This window comes from Drosophila albomicans, chromosome 3 (assembly GCF_009650485.2).
Source record: "Drosophila albomicans strain 15112-1751.03 chromosome 3, ASM965048v2, whole genome shotgun sequence".
Classification (NCBI taxonomy): Eukaryota; Metazoa; Arthropoda; class Insecta; order Diptera; family Drosophilidae; genus Drosophila; species Drosophila albomicans.
Genome location: NC_047629.2, coordinates 46340171 through 46358593, shown reverse-complemented (window position 1 = coordinate 46358593; position 18423 = coordinate 46340171). Strand labels below are relative to the sequence as shown.

General features: G+C 40.5%; 1 protein-coding gene across 1 annotated transcript in view; it reads right to left on the bottom strand.

Moving 5' to 3' along the window:
- The window catches only part of LOC117567728 (titin), a 121180-nt gene that overhangs the window by 35734 nt on the left and 67023 nt on the right, over positions 1–18423 (bottom strand). Inside the window, 3 exon segments of the mRNA XM_052005716.1 lie at positions 668–1866; positions 2021–7711; positions 11079–11153. Coding sequence (XP_051861676.1) covers positions 668–1866; positions 2021–7711; positions 11079–11153 — 6965 coding nt within the window.

Sequence of the window (18423 nt, the reverse complement as noted above, 5' to 3'; positions counted from 1 at the left end):
ATGGTTTCCACAACACGAACCTCTTCTGGAAGCTCCTTGATTTCTTCAGGTTTTTCTTCCTCCACAGGAAGTTCTTCAACAGTGACAGTTGTTTCGGGTTGTTTGTCATCCTCTTCGACGATTTCGATTTTGGTGACTTCTTGTTTGTCACCCTTAACCTTCTTGATTACACGTGTGCGTATCTTCTTATTTTTCGGTTTGCCATCCTCAGATATGGTTTCCACAACACGAACCTCTTCTGGAAGCTCCTTGATTTCTTCAGGTAGTTCTTCTCCCTCCACAGGAGTCTCTTCGACGGTTTCGAACTGTGACACGTGTGCGTATCTTCTTCTTCTTCGGCTTTCCGTCCTCACAATGGTGGTTCTTTGATTTCTCAGGGTTGTTCTTCCTCCACAGGTAGTTCTTCGACAGTGACAGTAGTTTCCGGTTGTTTTGTCATCCTCTTCGACGGTTTCGATTTTGGTAACTTCTTGTTTGTCACCCTTAACCTTCTTGATGACACGTGTGCGTATCTTCTTCTTCTTCGGTTTGCCGTCCTCAGTAATGGTTTCCACAACACGAACCTCTTCAGGAAGTTCCTTGATTTCTTTCGATCGATCTTGGTGACTTCTTGTTTGTCACCCTTAAGCTTCTTGATAACACGTGTGCGTATTTTCTTCTTCTTCGGCTTGCCGTCCTCAGTGATGGTTTCAACGACACGAATTTCTTCTGGAAGCTCCTTGATTTCTTCAGGTTGTTCTTCCTCCAGTGGAATCTCTTCAACTGTGACTGTGGTTTCGGGTTGTTTGTTATCCTCTTCGACGGTTTCGATCTTGGTGACTTCTTGTTTGTCACCCTTAACCTTCTTGATAACACGTGTGCGGATCTTTTTCTTCTTCGGCTTGCCGTCCTCAGAGACAGTTTCCACAACATGAACCTCTTCTGGGAGTTCCTTGATTTCTTCAGGTAGTTCTTCGTCCACTGGAACTTCTTCTACGGTTACTGTTGTTTCGGGTTGTTTGTCATCCTCTTCGACGGTTTCGATCTTGGTGACTTCTTGTTTGTCACCCTTAACCTTCTTGATGACACGTGTGCGTATCTTCTTCTTCTTCGGCTTTCCGTCCTCAGCAATGGTTTCAACGACACGAATTTCTTCTGGAAGCTCTTTGATTTCTTCAGGTTGTTCTTCCTCCACAGGTAGTTCTTCGACAGTGACAGTAGTTTCCGGTTGTTTGTCATCCTCTTCGACGGTTTCGATTTTGGTAACTTCTTGTTTGTCACCCTTAACCTTCTTGATGACACGTGTGCGTATCTTCTTCTTCTTCGGCTTGCCGTCCTCAGAAACACTTTCCACAACACGAACCTCCTCTGGAAGTTCCTTGATTTCTTCAGGTCTTTCTTCCTCCACAGGAATCTCTTCAACTGTGACTGTGGTTTCTGGTTGTTTGTCATCCTCTTCGACGGTTTCGATCTTGGTGACTTCTTGTTTGTCACCCTTAACCTTTTTGATGACACGTGTGCGGATCTTTTTCTTCTTTGGCTTGCCGTCCTCAGAAACAGTTTCAACAACACGAACCTCTTCTGGAAGTTCCTTGATGTTTTCAGGCTGCTCTTCCTCCACAGGAAGTTCTTCGAAAGTGACAGTAGTTTCAGGTTGTTTGTCGTCTTCTTCGACGGTTTCGATCTTGGTGACCTCTTGTTTATCGCCCTTAACTTTTTTAATTATTCGAGTACGTATTTTCTTTTTCTTAAGCTTTCCATCTTTTGAGATTTCCTCTACAACTTGAATTGTTTCAGGAATTTCCAATATTTCAACTTCTTTTGTTTCTTTTATTTGTGTTGGTGTCTTTTGTTTTGTGTGTTGTGTGTCTGTGGCTTGTATTGTATCTGTGTAAAAAATATGATTTTAGTACTTAATTCTGTATGTAATTTGGTTTTTGTTTTGTGTAATATGTGTTTTGTAGTTTGAGGGTCAAGTGGTAATGAAAGTAATACGCCTTTTTTGTTGATCTTCTTATTTCTAACCTTACAGAGTACTTACCCAGCGATGCTTTTACCGTTTCAAATAAGCTTAAACTTTCATACTCAGTTTTTGATGAAGTTTGTGATTGAGACTCAGAAAGTATATCCAAGTCTGCAGGACTGGCATCTTTAGTATGCTTAATTTTAATTGGTTTTTGTGTTTTCGTACATTGTGCGTTTTCAAGAAGTATATTATCAAGAGGCAAATTGACGTGTTTATTTTCAATTTTTACATCATCCATTTCAATTGGTGCATCACCTGTCGTTAAGCTGAGCACTTTAATTTGATTTGAGGTGTTTTGTTCAAAGCTAACATTTGCATTTATGAGCTGCTTATCTTCTGGTTTATGTAGTATTGTGACTCGTTCTTCTGTAATAGTTTCTCCATGAAGACAAGAACTAAATGGCATTATTGTTGGAATTGCATATTCTACGTCTAGTGTAGGACTAGTTGTTTCAAGAAGGTTCCCCTTCTCATGAAATTCACTAGAAAGTGGTGCGAATTTTTCATCAATAGGCGCAAAAGACGCACTATCTGTTCCTGGAGGGATATCTGATAAATTTGTCACATTTTCATATATTAGTTGATCCATTACAAGTAAATTTCTATGCATAATATTTTCGGCCTTTGCTATAGCTTCTTTAGGCCCTGTTCCTGATATATTCTCCACAGTTGGTAAAACAGAAACCTCTTCCACAACCGAAACCTTCATGTTTGCAAATATGTCAGAGGTGGTCTTTGCAGTTTGAGGTTTAAAGTCACCATGTCCTTCAACGTTTTCGTATACGTTTACAGTTGATCCTTCAACCGTTTTAGTAGAGCTCTCAACGAAGTTAATATTTGTTTTGGCATAATTGTTCTTTGCTTGCGGTATTGTAGGAGATTCTTCATAAGCCAACTGATTAGTAATTGTAACAGCCTCATTTGGAGACTCGCGAATTATATTTGCATTTGCTTCTTTTGGTCGTTGTAAGTCGTAAGTTTCGTGAACGGAACTCATGCCAATAATTTCCTCGGTCACCAATGGTTCCATTTGTGTTTTGGAAATTTGAGCTCTTGTTTCAATAATTGAAAGGGGAGCAAAATCATCTTCTTTAATGAACGGCGTTTGAGTTGTTGTCACTCTTGCGCATTTCGTTTGAGAGTCACTTTTTATCTTTGCGTAGTGTTCTTCATCTTGATATTTGGGTTTTAGATCATCTGTTTTTTCAAATGCATCAACCTTCAATATAGTTGTATGTGACTGTAATGGTGTCGAAACTTGTGCTTCAACTGGTATCGCTTCGTTGCCTCTATCTACGTTGCCAACATTTTCCATGGGCAAAATCTCAGAGATTACTGTTTCTCGTTGCGTTCCTTCAATAAAAAGTTTGCCGTGCCCAATTAGACGAGAATCCGCGAATGTGTCTTCCTTTTGAAGAACTAATTCATCCACTTTCACGTTTAATTTGTTTGCATCTGAAGTTAGTAATGAATGTATTTGAGCTTCCTGAGTTACTATTTTGGGATGTTCTAACTGCTCCGACACTTCAAAAGGCAATACATCCGAAGTTGTGGTGTATTGAAGAATGTCACTTAATACTGACTTAACAACACCCTCTTCACATTCTGCCGGCTTTATATCGGTCTCTTTTTGATAAGTGACCAGTTCCAATGATTCTGGCGTAGTTTGAAACATTTCATTTAATGATTCCGTGGCACTGGCTAATGTTTTCTGGGGGTATAAAATAAGTTCAGCACCCTCGGCACATTGACTCTCGGTGACTGTCACTTCATAATGTTTTTCTGCCAAGCTCGGTTGGGCAACTGCCGTATTTAATGTAGGAACAGTAAAATCTTTTGCGTCCTCTACGAGTCGGATTGATGTATTCACAGGTAACTTCAGTTGTGATGCGTTTTCGTTAGGAGTTACTGACGATGAGCTTAAGGCTTGTGTAATAAAGGTATCTGTCGTTTCTACTGTTTGCTGTAGATCTGTCACATGTGCAAATGTTTTTACATGCGAAATTTCCGCATGTATACCGCTAACATTATCACTAGCCTTTGTTTCATCCGTCGATTCATACACTTCAACCTCATTCACATTTTTACTTATTAATGTTGGAATAACTTCATTAATCTTAGCACTAAACTCTTGTGAACGTGCTATATCGAAGGTCATCTCAGCATGCAAAATATTTTGATGTTCTGAAATAGCTAACTGGCTAAAGCTATCTTGAACGGGATGAGCATTTCTTTGCTTCTCAGGCGTTTCACTAAATCCTTCCACGTCGACTATAGGCATACATTCTGAGATTACCGTATGTTCATGTGGAATTATTGTCTGTGATCCTATACACTCAGGTTCCTCGCCGCTTTTATCAGCTTTTATGTAGTCATAAACTAAAATTTCCGTTGTACTAGTTTCGTTTAATGTATCAATGCTTGACTTGGCGAGTTTACTAGATACGTTAAAATCATCAAGATTCGCGGTCGCCTGATTTTCGTGCACTTTTTCCGTCAATGGAGTCCTTAGTAAGTCCGAAGCAACGGGCCTTGCATGCTCCAAAGGAACTTTGGGAATTTGGAAATCTTGTTCTGATTCAAAAGTATATTCTTTTTGACTAATAACCACTCCCGTAGTAGAATCCAAAGTAACTTTAGTTGCTTGTGCAATGGGTTGCCTGATTTGTTCAAATTGATCCTCTTTCTCACATGTTTTGGTCTCTTGAACATTTATCTCCTCTAATTTGGTTATTATTAGTTGGCTATTTTGCGGTGTAGGTATAATGGATGTAAGCTCTTCAGCAGAATCCAAAACAGTTGGCTCCTCTGACAGTGGAGATCTTTTGGTAAAATCACTGAAATGTGGTGCGATCGCTGTTGGTTGAATTGTAGTTGACTCTTTGATTTCATCTGCTTGTTCACTAATCATTGCTGTTGATGTGCTTATTGCAGAGGTATTTTGTATAATTTCCACATTACCAATGTTAGATTTATTTATATCAAGGACTTCGTAATTTTTAACAGTATCCAAAGATGTTACTTCCTCACATTCGGCTGCGGTAATCTCACCAATATCAACATGAGCATGTTGTTGAGGTTGGGTCCTTTCATCAAGCTCTTGAAGCGATTCCATATGCTGATTGCCCACCTTACTTGCTACCCTCAAAGCTCCAGATGTAGAAATAGCTGCGTTGTGTAGGGTGCCAACATCTTTTGATGGCATTGTCGTCTCCTGTTCTATAGTTATCAAGGAACTGGTTTCTAGTGGTTGTAGTAAACTAAATGTGGGTCCTGTGAATTGCTCCTGAGGTTGTGCTTTCTCCTCATGAGACTGTAGGGTTTCAAGTAAAGCTTGTTCAGTTACATCAGTACCGTATAGTGGAGGTATTGTTATATCAGCCACTACTGAAGTTGGCTTGCTTTCACTCTCATGTTTTAAAGTGGACTCCAATAAAATTACTTCCGTGTGCTCTGTATGCGCAAGTGTATCCGTGGTTTCATGTGCTGATGACTTTGTGTGCTTTGGCAATGTATCGATAAGCTCGGGGCTTGTTTCAGTAATCTGAACATCAGTTATCTCCAAGGGTTGTTGATTTTCAAACATAACTAACGTTCCAGATTTCTGATCGGGTTGTTGAAGCTCTTCCAGATACTCTGTACCCTCCAGCAAGTCCTGTTGACTTTTAACGCCAATTGGCTTGGTTTCGAACGCTGGAATTGCAGATACTGGTTTGATATCTTCACTTTCAATATTAACGGATGTTTGTTGAGGCTGCACTTCCCATGTACTGGTAACCTTTAACTCGCCGGGAATTATTCCTTGTTGTGCAGCTTGTCCAACTGCATCTTTTGGTATAGACAAAAGAGTCTCTTTCTCAATAGCTGTTTCCTCTTCAATTTGTATTGCCTTTTGCTCAATAATATCTAGTTTTGCCTGTACGCTGTCGGGAATTTTTGGAAGTAACTGCTGCTCTGAATCTATAATTGTTTGTGCATGCACTTCAGCAACTTGTTCGCCCTCCGTTATACTTATTTTTCCTTGATTGAGATCTGTTTTCGCATAATCGATTACATCAACGGTATCATAAACGACTTCTTCGTTTTCTAATGCAGTGCCAAGTGAACTGGTAATTGTTTCTTTTACAGGCTTCACAGGTTCAACTAAAGGCTTCAAAAGTTGTTCTGCCATTTCAACCGAATGAGTTTCAGTGATTTCGCCAACTGGATGGGAAATTGTTTGACTGACTGTGGCATCGACGTTTTTGGGAATATTTAATAAAATTAAGTCGCTTGGACTTTCTTCACTAGATATAGTCTCCTGCGTAATTATGTGTGATTGAGTTTCTAAACTGAAATGAGCTTCTTGCGAGTCGGCTTTGAATGTTGGTAAGCTATCTTCAGTTGGACTTCGCGAATCTGCCATTGTGTTTATTAAGCCCTCAGTTAAGACCAATTCTTGGACTGCCTTAAATTCAGCTGGTCGTTTCTTTACGGGCTCTTCTCCACCGAGCGTTTCCATTTTTTCAACTTCCTGTACCAATAGTGGAGCCTCTTCAGGCTTAATGGAAAATTCAGCTAGTGATTTGACGGGAAGCGACTCTTGACTCAATTCGTCAACACTTTCTAATACTTTTGATTCACTGGTGCTAAATGCCTTAAATTCTTGTATGGTTGTGGACATGGTCTCAGTTCTAGCTTCCGAATGAGGTTTAAGCTTAGTTATAGAATCTTCGGGTTGACATTCGCTAATGCCAACACTTAAGTTTGAAGTGAACTGCGGAGATATTTGCTCACTGACAGGTTTAAGTTGTAACACCTCCTTTGCAATAGTTTCGCCTCTGAAATTTTCTGAGACTAAAAGTCCTTCCATCGGCAGAAACTGTGATTGAACGTTTTCTGTGGCTACTGAAGGAGTCTTCAAAGCGTCCAAACTATCCAATGTTGTATTTTGTTCTGATGTAAGTTCATGTGACAGTAAAATCTCGCTATGAGCTTGCTGCGCCGGAGTTTTTAGAGATTCTAGATCTCCAACTGAATTCGCGATGCTTGGCGATTCGATTAGCAATGGACGCGATTCCCTCACCTTTCGCTCAGCTTTTAAAAGTTTTGGAATTTTCGAAGATTTTAATTCTTTGGGAGTTTCCTTTGTTTGCGTCTCACTAACGGAAACCGCATGCCTCTCATGTACCTCAACCTGCTCACTAAGCCTGCTAACTTGTGGTTTGGACTGATCCAAACCAGAACTAACCTCATCAAATGCCATGCATTCCTCTTTAAGTGCTAGAGTCTTTTGTGGTAAAATATCATTTTGGATTTGAGCTTCGACTGGTTTCGGTGTGGAAAGTTCTGTGGTATTTACACCTGAAACTATTTCGTGTATAGTTTTTGGTAGATTTTGCGTGGATAGTGTTGTGACATGTGGTGAAAGGTCTTCAATTTGCTCAAGTGTTTCAAGTTTCGGTGATTCAGTGTTAAATTCTTTGGCAAAGGTTTCTTCCTGCACGTATTCGGAATCGTCAATTGCCTCAAGACTTTCTTTCTCAACTTCATGATGTTGGTGTACTTCTTGTTCTTGATGTATTATATCTGTATGTTTTTTATGCTTCTTGGTTTTCGTTTTTCTATGCACAGTTTGTTCAGCCTGTATTTGTAGGTGCTGTTGTTCTTGTACTTGTTCTTGTTGTTGCTGTATGAATTGTTTTTCCACTTTTGTGGTTGTGGTTTCTGCGAATGTAATGCAATTAAACAATGACAATGTCGACTTTTCTTTCAGATGCTATTAAAAACAATACATTAACAATTTCTTGAACGCGTTTAAAGCCAGGCAAATGCAAGTGCATGTCAATTGAGTTAATTTTCAGAAAGTGAGCTCTTTGATAAAGCTAATGAACAACAAATGTAACGTATTTTCTTTATATTTACAGATTGTGGTTTTGTTGGTGACATAAAACAAAAGCCAAACAGACAAACAAAATATACATATTACGTCTTTGTAAGGCTAACTTACCTCAAGGTGCATCATCCACTTTGATATTGCGTGCAAAAAGAAAGAAATAAATATGAAGCACTTCTACTCTGGTCCCATTCAGGTAAGTAAAAGCATTTAGTTTTGCAAATAAAACAAAATTTTATAAAAAGCTTATATGACAACAGACTGCAAAGTCAATTCTACGTAGTAGTAGGTAGTTATTAAGGATTAATAGGAGTTCAATTTGAGTTCTCTGTAGGCGTCTTTTTTAGAATATACACATGATTTGGTTTTTGGTTTAACATAATTTAATTGTTGTATTTTGAAAGTCAATATTGATTATTGTTATTTGTAATTGTTGTTGTTGTAATTATTATTATATTATGCAATTGTTGTTGAGTAGTTCATTGGGGTACAGTTTTACAGTTCATCAGTGTTTATGTTCAAACCTTCATCGACAACTATCGTGCGTTCCTCGACAAATGTTTCCTCTACGTTTGTGTTAGATTAAGTTTTTTGTTGGGATTGGCACGTAAAGCGCAGGCATTTTTACAAAGCAGTTTTATATTTTGAAAATAAAAAGAAATAAATACAATTTTTCAGTACTGTGCGCATAAGAAGCGTGTTCAACTACATTCTCTTAGATGAGAGAAGTTTTGATCTATCGACGAATTACTCACCGATTTTCACATGCGTTATGGCTTCGTGACTTTCAATAATCTGGGATGTCTCTACTATTCTCTAGATTTCAGCGAATCGTGTAGATAAAAGTTTATAAAAATAGAATGTCAATACGCTAATTGAAAATATTGCTTCTCACGAGAAGAAAAAAACATTCATAGGTCACGGAAGTTGAAATGCCTTTTATTCAATTAGATTCCAATCAAATTATGAAATGATTTTTGATTATGGCATTTCAACTATCTACTCAACCTCAAAAACAAAACACAAACAAAAAAACAGAATTGCAAACCTCCTTTCCACATATCTTCCAATCGTGCGAGATGAAATCCTCCCTATGAAACTTTCTTATAACCGTCTCTATGGTAATTTCATAAGTCTGAATCATGCGAATGAATGCCTTGAAACCAACAGTTGCTGCCAATGTAGTCTCATCTTCGTTAGACGATTCACTCAAAATATGAGTTATCAGCTCCTCGTGGCCCTCACGTTCCACGAGCTGAACTAAAGCCGATTGCGACTCTGGCTTTTGCAGAGATATGAAGATATTTTGTTCGTACATATATGTGATCTCATAATGAGTACAACCATAGCGCAGTAGAACTCCAATCGTGGCCAAATCTCTGAGAGCTGCCTCGCCGATTTTGCCAAAGGATTCGGCCTCGACGGACTCAAGCAACCACTGCACCTCTTCATGATGACTTATCTCGTAGATATCTTCTATTTTTATGGTTTTCTGCGTAATTTTTGTGCGTATTAACTGCACAGATTCGGTAAGTAATATGGATTTGCTTGATGTATATTCTTTCTTCTCTACTACTACTTCTTCTTCAACCTGCTCTTCGTCGTCTTCTTCTATTTCTTCAATGATTCTGCTACTGCGCTGTTCGGCATCCGCAATCTTGCGATCTTTAACCTGCATAACTTTAGAAACTCCACTCTGTTCGACGATAATAGGCACAGCCTGTTTGATTTTGACAATATTCACTGTAGTCTCTAGACTACTTGCTGGCACTACTCGGATCTCAGTCTTATGTAACGTCTGGGATTCAGACGCGCTAGATCTTTTCGCCATCGTGGATGTTTTTTTGCCCGCCTTCTTTTTCACAGTTGTCTTCGTCTTGACCTCCTCTACAACTGAAGATGTCGATGATATGTCGAACTTGGCGCGTGTCATCGTCATGCCGATCTCATTGATAAGTTTGCAATTGTAGTAACCGCAGTCTTCATTTGTAATCTTTAGAATTTCTAAAGATGCTTCAGATTCCTCAACTACCATGCGATACTTTTCAGACGACCTAAGTTGCACATTGTTGAAATACCACTGAATATCTACAAAACCAGTAAAACCAATCTCCATCAATAATTCCCTGCATCCTGCTTGATGTCTACAGATTATACAGTACCTGGTTTAGGATTGCCTGCAAATTGTATTGTGAATTTTGCTGTTTCGCCTAAGGCAGCACGGCAGTCACGCATTTCATTTAGTAGCGATGGCGAGCATTTAGCAGCTATAAGCATATAAATTTAACAATAGATCTATTTATTAGAATCTAACAACTATCCATTATTTAGATACATACGACATGCAACAGAAATTCTAGATTGAGATTGTTATGTTGTGGTGTTGTACTTACAATAAGTTTTTCTTTGGCATAGTTTACTTGAGTAATTTGTATTTGTAACTGTAAATTGTTTGTCTGTTTTGTGATGAGGTAGTAATGCGCAAATCAAACAAATAATAGATTAATTTACATGGAAATACATAATGAACATAACATAAATGTATTGTATTTACATAGTTATGTAGGTGATATATAGAATATTGGGCAAGCAGCATATTGTTTTGTGTAGGGGGAATGTCATAAAATTTCTTTTGAACAATTTAATTTCAATAAACGTTAGTATAAATTTGGAAAAAAAAAAAAAAAAAATAATAGTATTCAAATTATTAAACACAACCAATTACTTGCAGATGAGATACTGATACTGTAAGAAAATATATATACGATAAAAGTTTATACTAATAATTCTATTGGCGTATACTTTTAGAATAATGTCAGATATTATGTTTTAAGTTTGGATTGTTGGTGGGGGGGTTGTCTAAGCGTTGGGGGGAGGGGGAGGACATAAGCCTTATAGCTGTGAGGACTGAGACAATAACGAAATACACATTTGTTTGGACGATTTCGAGACATGTTCACATAGTAGTTTTATGTTGTTGTTTGTTTGTTTATTTTTGTTGTACGAAACATTGTATAATACAAGGACGAGTACAATAGAGACAGACAGAATAGAGAGTGACAGACGTTTGTGAAATGTTGTTTGTGATTTAGGACAAGAGTACGGAATACATTTGTGTGTTGAAAACACGAAAATTAAAACACATATACACATAACAGTGGTAAAGTTCGGTTATTTTGTCAGATTTTCAATACATACCTTTGAGAGCGACTTGCATCTCCTCCATGTGAGACACCCACTCAGGCTTGCGGTAGTCCTTGGATCCAACGATGCCTATTTGGTGTGCAATGCAATTATAGTAGAAATGGATAGGATTTGTATATTATTATTATATCTTCAACATTATCTGTGTGAAATCCCTAGAATAATTTCTTATGTTTCCTTAAGTGTATCAAAGTCTGTCACTAAATTCTAAATTCTGAGTGTGTGGAATTCGAGTTGGAATGTTATCAGGGAGTTACAAGTATAGGGATAGGGATATAAAAGGAAATTCGGTATTGCTGCTGCAGATCTGAAAGAGAATTTTACTAACAATTCCAAGACTTTTTCCATCAGATTATTAAGCGTTTTTAATATAATATATACAAAGTATATCACATAAACCAAAACAGTACCTTCGACTGCAAATAGTGCTGTGGTTACCGCCACTCCCAAAGGATTGTAAGCTTCAAAACTAATTGTGCCCAAATCATCGGGATATACATGATTGATGACCAATACTGAGGTCCCATCGTCGAAATTTTCGATTTGATATTCCTCGGAAGCGAATATCTGTTCGTCGTCACGTAGCCATTTGACTTTTGGTTTTGGCTTACCAATAACCTTAACTTCCAATTTGGCTTGCTCACCCTCTTTGGGTTCGATTTTTTCAGGTAGCTTTTTAATAATTTTCGGTGCTTGTTCGTCGATTGAGATAGTCTAAAACGGTGTCATTATATGGGGAATACGAAATGTTAGCTTCAAAACCTATGCAAACGTCATTTACTACAATCACTCTTACTCTATCAAGTAGATCCTCCTCAGATCCTGTGAGTCCAGTGATTTCAGAATCGGGGATATATTCAAATGCTAAAAGAATATTTGGAAAGTTGATCAATATAAGCGACAGCTTACCACATGCGAATATGAACTGAATTTGAAACAAACGCAAAAACGTGAAGAATTATTTACAAAAGGAATTCAGCAAACTGATTTCGATTTGGGACTTGATTCATATACAGAATAACATGCAACTTGTCCGAGAGTTGAGTTAGTAAAAAGGATTCAACAGAACATAGTATTTTTCACAGCGATTAAAACAGAAGGATAGAGAAAGGCGGGAGAGTGTAGTTATTGGAAATCCTAATATGTAGTGTGAATTGTAAAGCATATGGTTCGACTACGAGTATATGCTACATTTCCTAGTTGTATGTATTTCTATTGTTAACAATCAATAAACTGGATCAATGGATACCATCAAAGTACCTTGAATATTAACTGTCGTTGCTGTAACGCTCTTGCCAATCTTATTGGTGGCAACGCATTTATATTCACCCTGGTTTTCAGGGAATACTTCCGTTATTTGCAGCTGGCAAATTCCTTGCAAATCCTGGGAAATAGTCGTTTCTTTTGTTTCGGATATTTTCTCCTCATTGTGATACCACTCAACTTTAGGCGTGGGCTTGCCTGTCACTTGACAAGTCAACTGCAGCGCCTCACCATCCATTACCTCAACGGGCTGAATCAATTCCTCAATGAAGCGTGGCGATTCAAATTCAACTGCTTCTTCCTGTGGCAATGCTTCCAGCATATTTACTGTTGCTGTCGAGGTAACAGAGCCACCAACATTCTCAGCCCGACAAGTGAAAGGCCCAGTGAATTTCTTTTGGAAGTCCTCAATCAAAAGCGTCGACTTGTTGGCCTGGCTAACAATGCGGCATTCATTGGAGCTCTTAATGGGCTCATTATGCACAAACCATTGGAACGATGAAAGTGGCTCTGAATCAACAACCGCCTCAAGTATTGCAACCTCATGTTCTCCAAAGTATTTGGGCTCCAATGGTTGAATGAAGCGAGGTGCCTTGATTTGCTTATCTGGCTTTTGATCCGAAACGACCACCGAACCCGAAGACTTGGCTTCGCCCACCTTATTCTTAGCGCAAACCTCATATTTGCCGGTGCGCTTTCTCGTCATATTGATAACTCTTATGGTGGTTGTCGTCTCAGTTGTTTCTATTGTGGTCTCTTCATTTTCGATGATCTCACGACCATTGCGCAGCCATTTAATCTCAGGCTTTGGAGTTCCATCGTATTTCGCCTCAAAGAGCAAGGTGCCACCATTTGGAATAACCATGGCACTCAGTGGCGTGATTGTGGGTGCTTTGAGTATCTCCCTGGGTACTTCATCGACACGACTCATAATATTGGCATTGCCAATGGCGCGTCCAAATTGATTCTGCGCCTGTATCGAATAGGTAATAGCCTCATTGGGCGTTGGATTCATCACCTCCAAGACGACATCACCCGTCTGTTCGTCATAGAACATCTGCAAGGCTTCATTGGGTATGACCTCCTCGATGCCACGATACCATTTAACTTGAGGTTTCGGCTTGCCTGCGACCTGACATGTAACAGTAACCTTGAGCCGCTCAGGCTCTTTCTCTTCTGTAAAGACTATCTTAAGCGGCTTCGTAAACTGCGGCGCGACTCCTTGTTCTTTTTCTGTATTCGTTGTGAATAAGAAGTATATTAAAGTGTTGTTTGTGTTTTTTTGTGGGTATAAGGTATAAATTCAAGGAAGTTATGATAAGATGGGTTCGTTCAAGAAGTTAAATAGTTATTACACAAAAAATTCTCTTGGAATCTTATATGTGACTTACGATGGAGCAAAAATAAATGTATTTATTGTATAGTGGGAACTTACCTAATATTATGTTGGTGCGACTTGTGGCCACTCCAGCCTCGTTCTTTGCCTCACATGTATAGACACCCACGTCGCTTGGTGTGACCTTCGCAATCTTCAGTTGTGCCACCTGCTCCACGACGGTGATTTCATACTTCTCCGATGCGAATAGCAGCATATCGTTAAAGTACCAATTAATCTCTGGGAAAGGTACACCTTCCACCTTGCACTCGAGGACTGTGGGCTCCTCAGGAACACATTGCCGGGGACGTAGCTTCTCGGTGATGCGAGGGGGCTTAATCTCCTTCTTCTTCTTCCTAACCAGCTTACGCTCTTGACCGATAACCTCCGAGGTTGTAGTTTCCTCGACGTTTTGGGTCAACTGTTGATCCTCGATGAGTTCTTCATCAGCCACTTTGTCAATACCCTCTTGAATGCGTTTCTGTGTGATAAGCTCCAATTCGGGCAATGGCTGGCTGTCATCAAGCACAACACGACGTTTCTCCTTCTTGATAATGTTGGAAGTGAGTTTCATTTCGAGATCACGTCTCACGTCTTCAACGTCAAGCTCGATTAGCTGTTCGGTTGTAATGAATTGAGGTCTTGTGTCTTCAGTCTTCTTCAATAAAGTTATAGTCTTTTGTGAGATCTCTTGGGAAATTTCATCAGCCTTTTCGATTTCCGCAACGGCAGATTCTAGGAGCTGCGGTTGCCCCTCTACTGAAGCTTGTTTCAGGGGCTTTGTACGTTTCTTGTGCGCCTTTTGTTTCGTTTCGGGTGCACTATCAGTGATTACAACTTCTTCCTCTGGCTGCACATCCTCGGATACCGCAACTACCTTAACATCATCAACTGGCAGTTCTTCGACTTGATCCTCTTCTGCAATAGGTTCAGCAAATGGCTCGGCCACTTCTGCCGATACTTCATCCACCGATGGCGTAGCCTTCTTCAACTTGGGTTTCTTCTTCTTTTCTTTCTTAACCTTTTCTTTAGGTTGTTTATCGTCAGGAATCTTAAGAGGTTCGAGGTCAGAAATCTCATCCTCGCTTTCGACCTTTTCCTCCGGCACAAGCTCTGGTCCAGGAATAGCCTTCTCTGGCTTGGCTGGCACTTCCTCCGGCTTGGATGGTATAGGTTTCAAATGTACCTCTTCTGGCTGCTCCTCGGGGAGTGGTCGACGCTTGCCAGTTGGCCACTTCTTTTCCTCTAGAGGTTCAGCAACAGGCTTCTTCTTCTCACCACGTTTCCATGGAACCTGTGGTTGTTCCTCCTGTGGCTTGGGCTCCTTCTCAATGTCAATGTGTTCGGCTTCTTCCAGGACAGTGGGTTCTGCATCAGGGATTTCAGGCAATTCTTCAGCCTTTGGCTTCTTCACCTTCTTGACTTTACGTTTCTCTTCCTGTACGACTTCCTGTTCCAGCTTTTCAACATGTTGCAGGTCAACTTCTTCGAGCTTAACCTCTTCTGGTTTCGTAGTTGTACGTTTTGTTGGCTTAAGATGCACTTCTTCAATCGTAGCTTCTTGAGGCAATTGTTTCTTCGGTCTAATGACAGGCTTTAAAGATACTTCCTCAACCACTTCGACAACTTGTTCCTTCTTTGGTCTCAATTTGGTAACAGTCTCCTTAGGAGTATCTGCCTCGAGAACCTGCTCTTCGACAATGTTTTCGACAAGTTCAGTCTCTTCAGGTTGAGTTTCTTCTTCAGGTTCTTCAATATCTTCATTTGGTTCTTCAACAGGTTCCTGTCCTTCGGGTTGCGCCTTTGGCTTCTTCTTTTTTACGCGTTTCTTCGTAACATCGACCACTTGATCTTCGAATGTAACCACTTTCTCTCTTTCAACAAACTCAGTCTCTGTTGTTTCAGGCTGTTGCGTTTCTGTAACAATACTGGTTTTTGGACGTGGTTTCAGTGTTACCTCTTCGACTTGTTCCTTTTCGGGAAGTTGATGAGGCTTCCTTGGAACTGGCTTCAGCGTAACCTTCTCGACTTGCTCAACTTCCGGTTTCTGGACCACTGGCTTCTTTTTCTTTGGTTCTTCAACTGGAGCGGTCTCTATTTCTTCAACTTCTTCGGGTTGTTCTTCAGGTTGCTCTTCGGGCTGCTCTTCATCCTGTGTGGTTTCCTTAACCTTGGGTTTCCTTGTCTTTTTGACCTTGCGTTTTTCTTCAACAATCTCCTCCTGTTCTTCAATGAGCTCTTCCTCTTGGGGAATGTCTTCCACAATAGGTTCCACTTCTTCAGAAATTTCAACAGGTTTTTTAGGTTTCTTTGTTTTCTTCACCTTGCGCTTTTCTTCAACAACCTCAGTCTGTTCTTCAATCGCCTCTTCTTCTTCTTCTACGACTTCCTCTTGAGGAATTTTCCTCAACAGGTTGCTCTGTTTCCTCAGTCACCTCAACAGATTTCTTTGGTTTCTTAGCTTTCTTTACCTTTCGCTTTTCTTCGACAATCTCTTCTTGCTCCTCAATAATCTCTTCTTCTACCTCAGGGACCTCTTCCTCAACTTGTTCTGGAGCTTCGACTGCTGGCTTTGGTTTCTTTACCTTCTTAACCTTTCGCTTTTCCTCAACAATCTCTTCTTCCACTTCAACAACGTCTTGAACTGTTGCATCAACTTCATCAGGATGCTGTTCTTCAGATGGTTTAGGCTGTGGTACCTTCTTCTTGCCACGTTGCCATAAAACAGGTTCTGGTTTTTCTTCTACCTTAACTTCCTCGGGCAATACGTCGACTGCTTCTTCGTAAGTCTTATTTGGAACTTCTTCGATTTTCTCTTCAACAACTTGCTGGGGCTGTGGTTTCTTCTTCTTACCACGCTCCCACATCACAGGCTGAGGTTCAGGCTGAACAATTGGTATAGTTTCTTCATCAATTGTATCAACAGCGACTTCAAGTGATTTGGGAATCTCTTGAGGCTGCACCTGCTTAGGCTTCTTCTTGCCACGCTCCCACATCACTGGCTGCGGTTGAGGTTCTTCAGGCTTAACGGTCTCTTCTTCCAAAGTATCGACAGCCACTTCAAGAGTTTTTGGAATATCCTGCACTTGCTCCACAGATTGTTGAGGCATAGTCTTCTTTCCACGTTCCCACATTACGGGTTGTGGTTGCTCTTCTATCTGCTGCACAACATCCTCAACCAATTCGTCAGTAGCTTCTTCGTAAGCCTTTAGAGCTGTCTCCTGGACGGCCTGTTGAACAGTCTTTGTGGTCTTAAGCGGCTTCAATTGGAATTCCTCGGCCTTTTGAGCTTCCTTTGGACGCAGTCGTGGCGTTGGCTTCAACGTAACCTGCTCAACCTTCTGCTCAGGCTCACGTGGCGGTATTACACGACGCACTGCAGTCTTCTTAGTCTCCTCGACAATTTGTTGTTCAACCACTTGAGACGTCTGCACGGTTTCTTGGGAAATTGTGGCAGTCTCTTGCGTAAGAAGTTTTTTCTTTCCTCGTTCCCACATAACAGGAACTTGATCCACTTGCTGAGGAGCAACAGGTTCATCCAACACGTCGTGGAGCTCTTCATAAGTTTTCGGTTGTGGTTGAGGCTGTTTCTTTTTGCCTCGCTCCCACATAACTGGAACTGGTTCGGGTTGTTCAACTGGAACTGGTTCGATCAGCTCATCGTGCATTTCCTCATATGTCTTTGGTTTCTCCTCGAACTGTTGTTGAATTGGACCTGCTGGTACTTGAGTTTGTACTTGTTGAGGTTTCTTCTTGCCACGCTCCCACATAACAGGCTGTTGCTGCACTAGTTGTTGCTCCTGTGTATCCTGGCGCTCTTGAAGGTGCAACAGAGATGAATCTTCGACCTGAACAAACTTCTGGGGATGTTGTGGCTGACGCCAGTTGTAAGCTTCTTGCTGTGTGAGCTGATTGATCATCTTCTGATGCTCATATTGCTCAAGAGTCATCATTTGAGAGTCCTCGATTTGTGTGTACTGCTGACGCTGTGCCTCCTCGAGAAGGCTCTGCTGCTGTACAAGGCGCTGACGCTCGCTAGTCTGCGAAATTGTATCTTCGACTGAAGTGAGAGGCTGCAGTTGCGGACGTTGCTGTTGTTGTCTCCAATTCACAGCTTGCTGTTCGCTGATCAATCTCTGAGCTTCAAGTTTTTCACGCTCGGAAATATGCATAATATTCGACTCTTCAGTGCTGATAAACTGTTGCTTGTAAAGATTTGATTGATCTTCATAGTGCTGAATCTGATCGCGTTGCAAAACCTTGGTAATTGAACCCTTAGAGCTTTCATCGATTGTCATTACAACAGTATCTTCGGCTGTCGATTGGAACTCTTCGCTGATTGCCTGCTGAGCCTGAAGATGGCGTAACTCGACTTCCTCGATCTTAAATTTATCCATTTGCTTGGTTACACGCTGCACACTCTTTAGTTGCTGGCGCATTTCCTTCCATGGAATCAGATCCTTATTGTTTTGCTGTTGGGTAATAAGCTTGTCGATCTGATCAGTCATTTCCATAATTTCCACGCTCTCCATACTCTTAAGACGTTGAATTTCCTTGCTACGCTGCACTTGCTCCACTTGAGCTTGCTGTGGCAGCTGCTGATCTGTCTCAATTTGTCCCTCGAGTGGTCGCAAGTACACCTCATCAATATCAAACTTGTTAAGCTGCTCCTGGACACTCTCGACCTGCTTAAGTTTATCA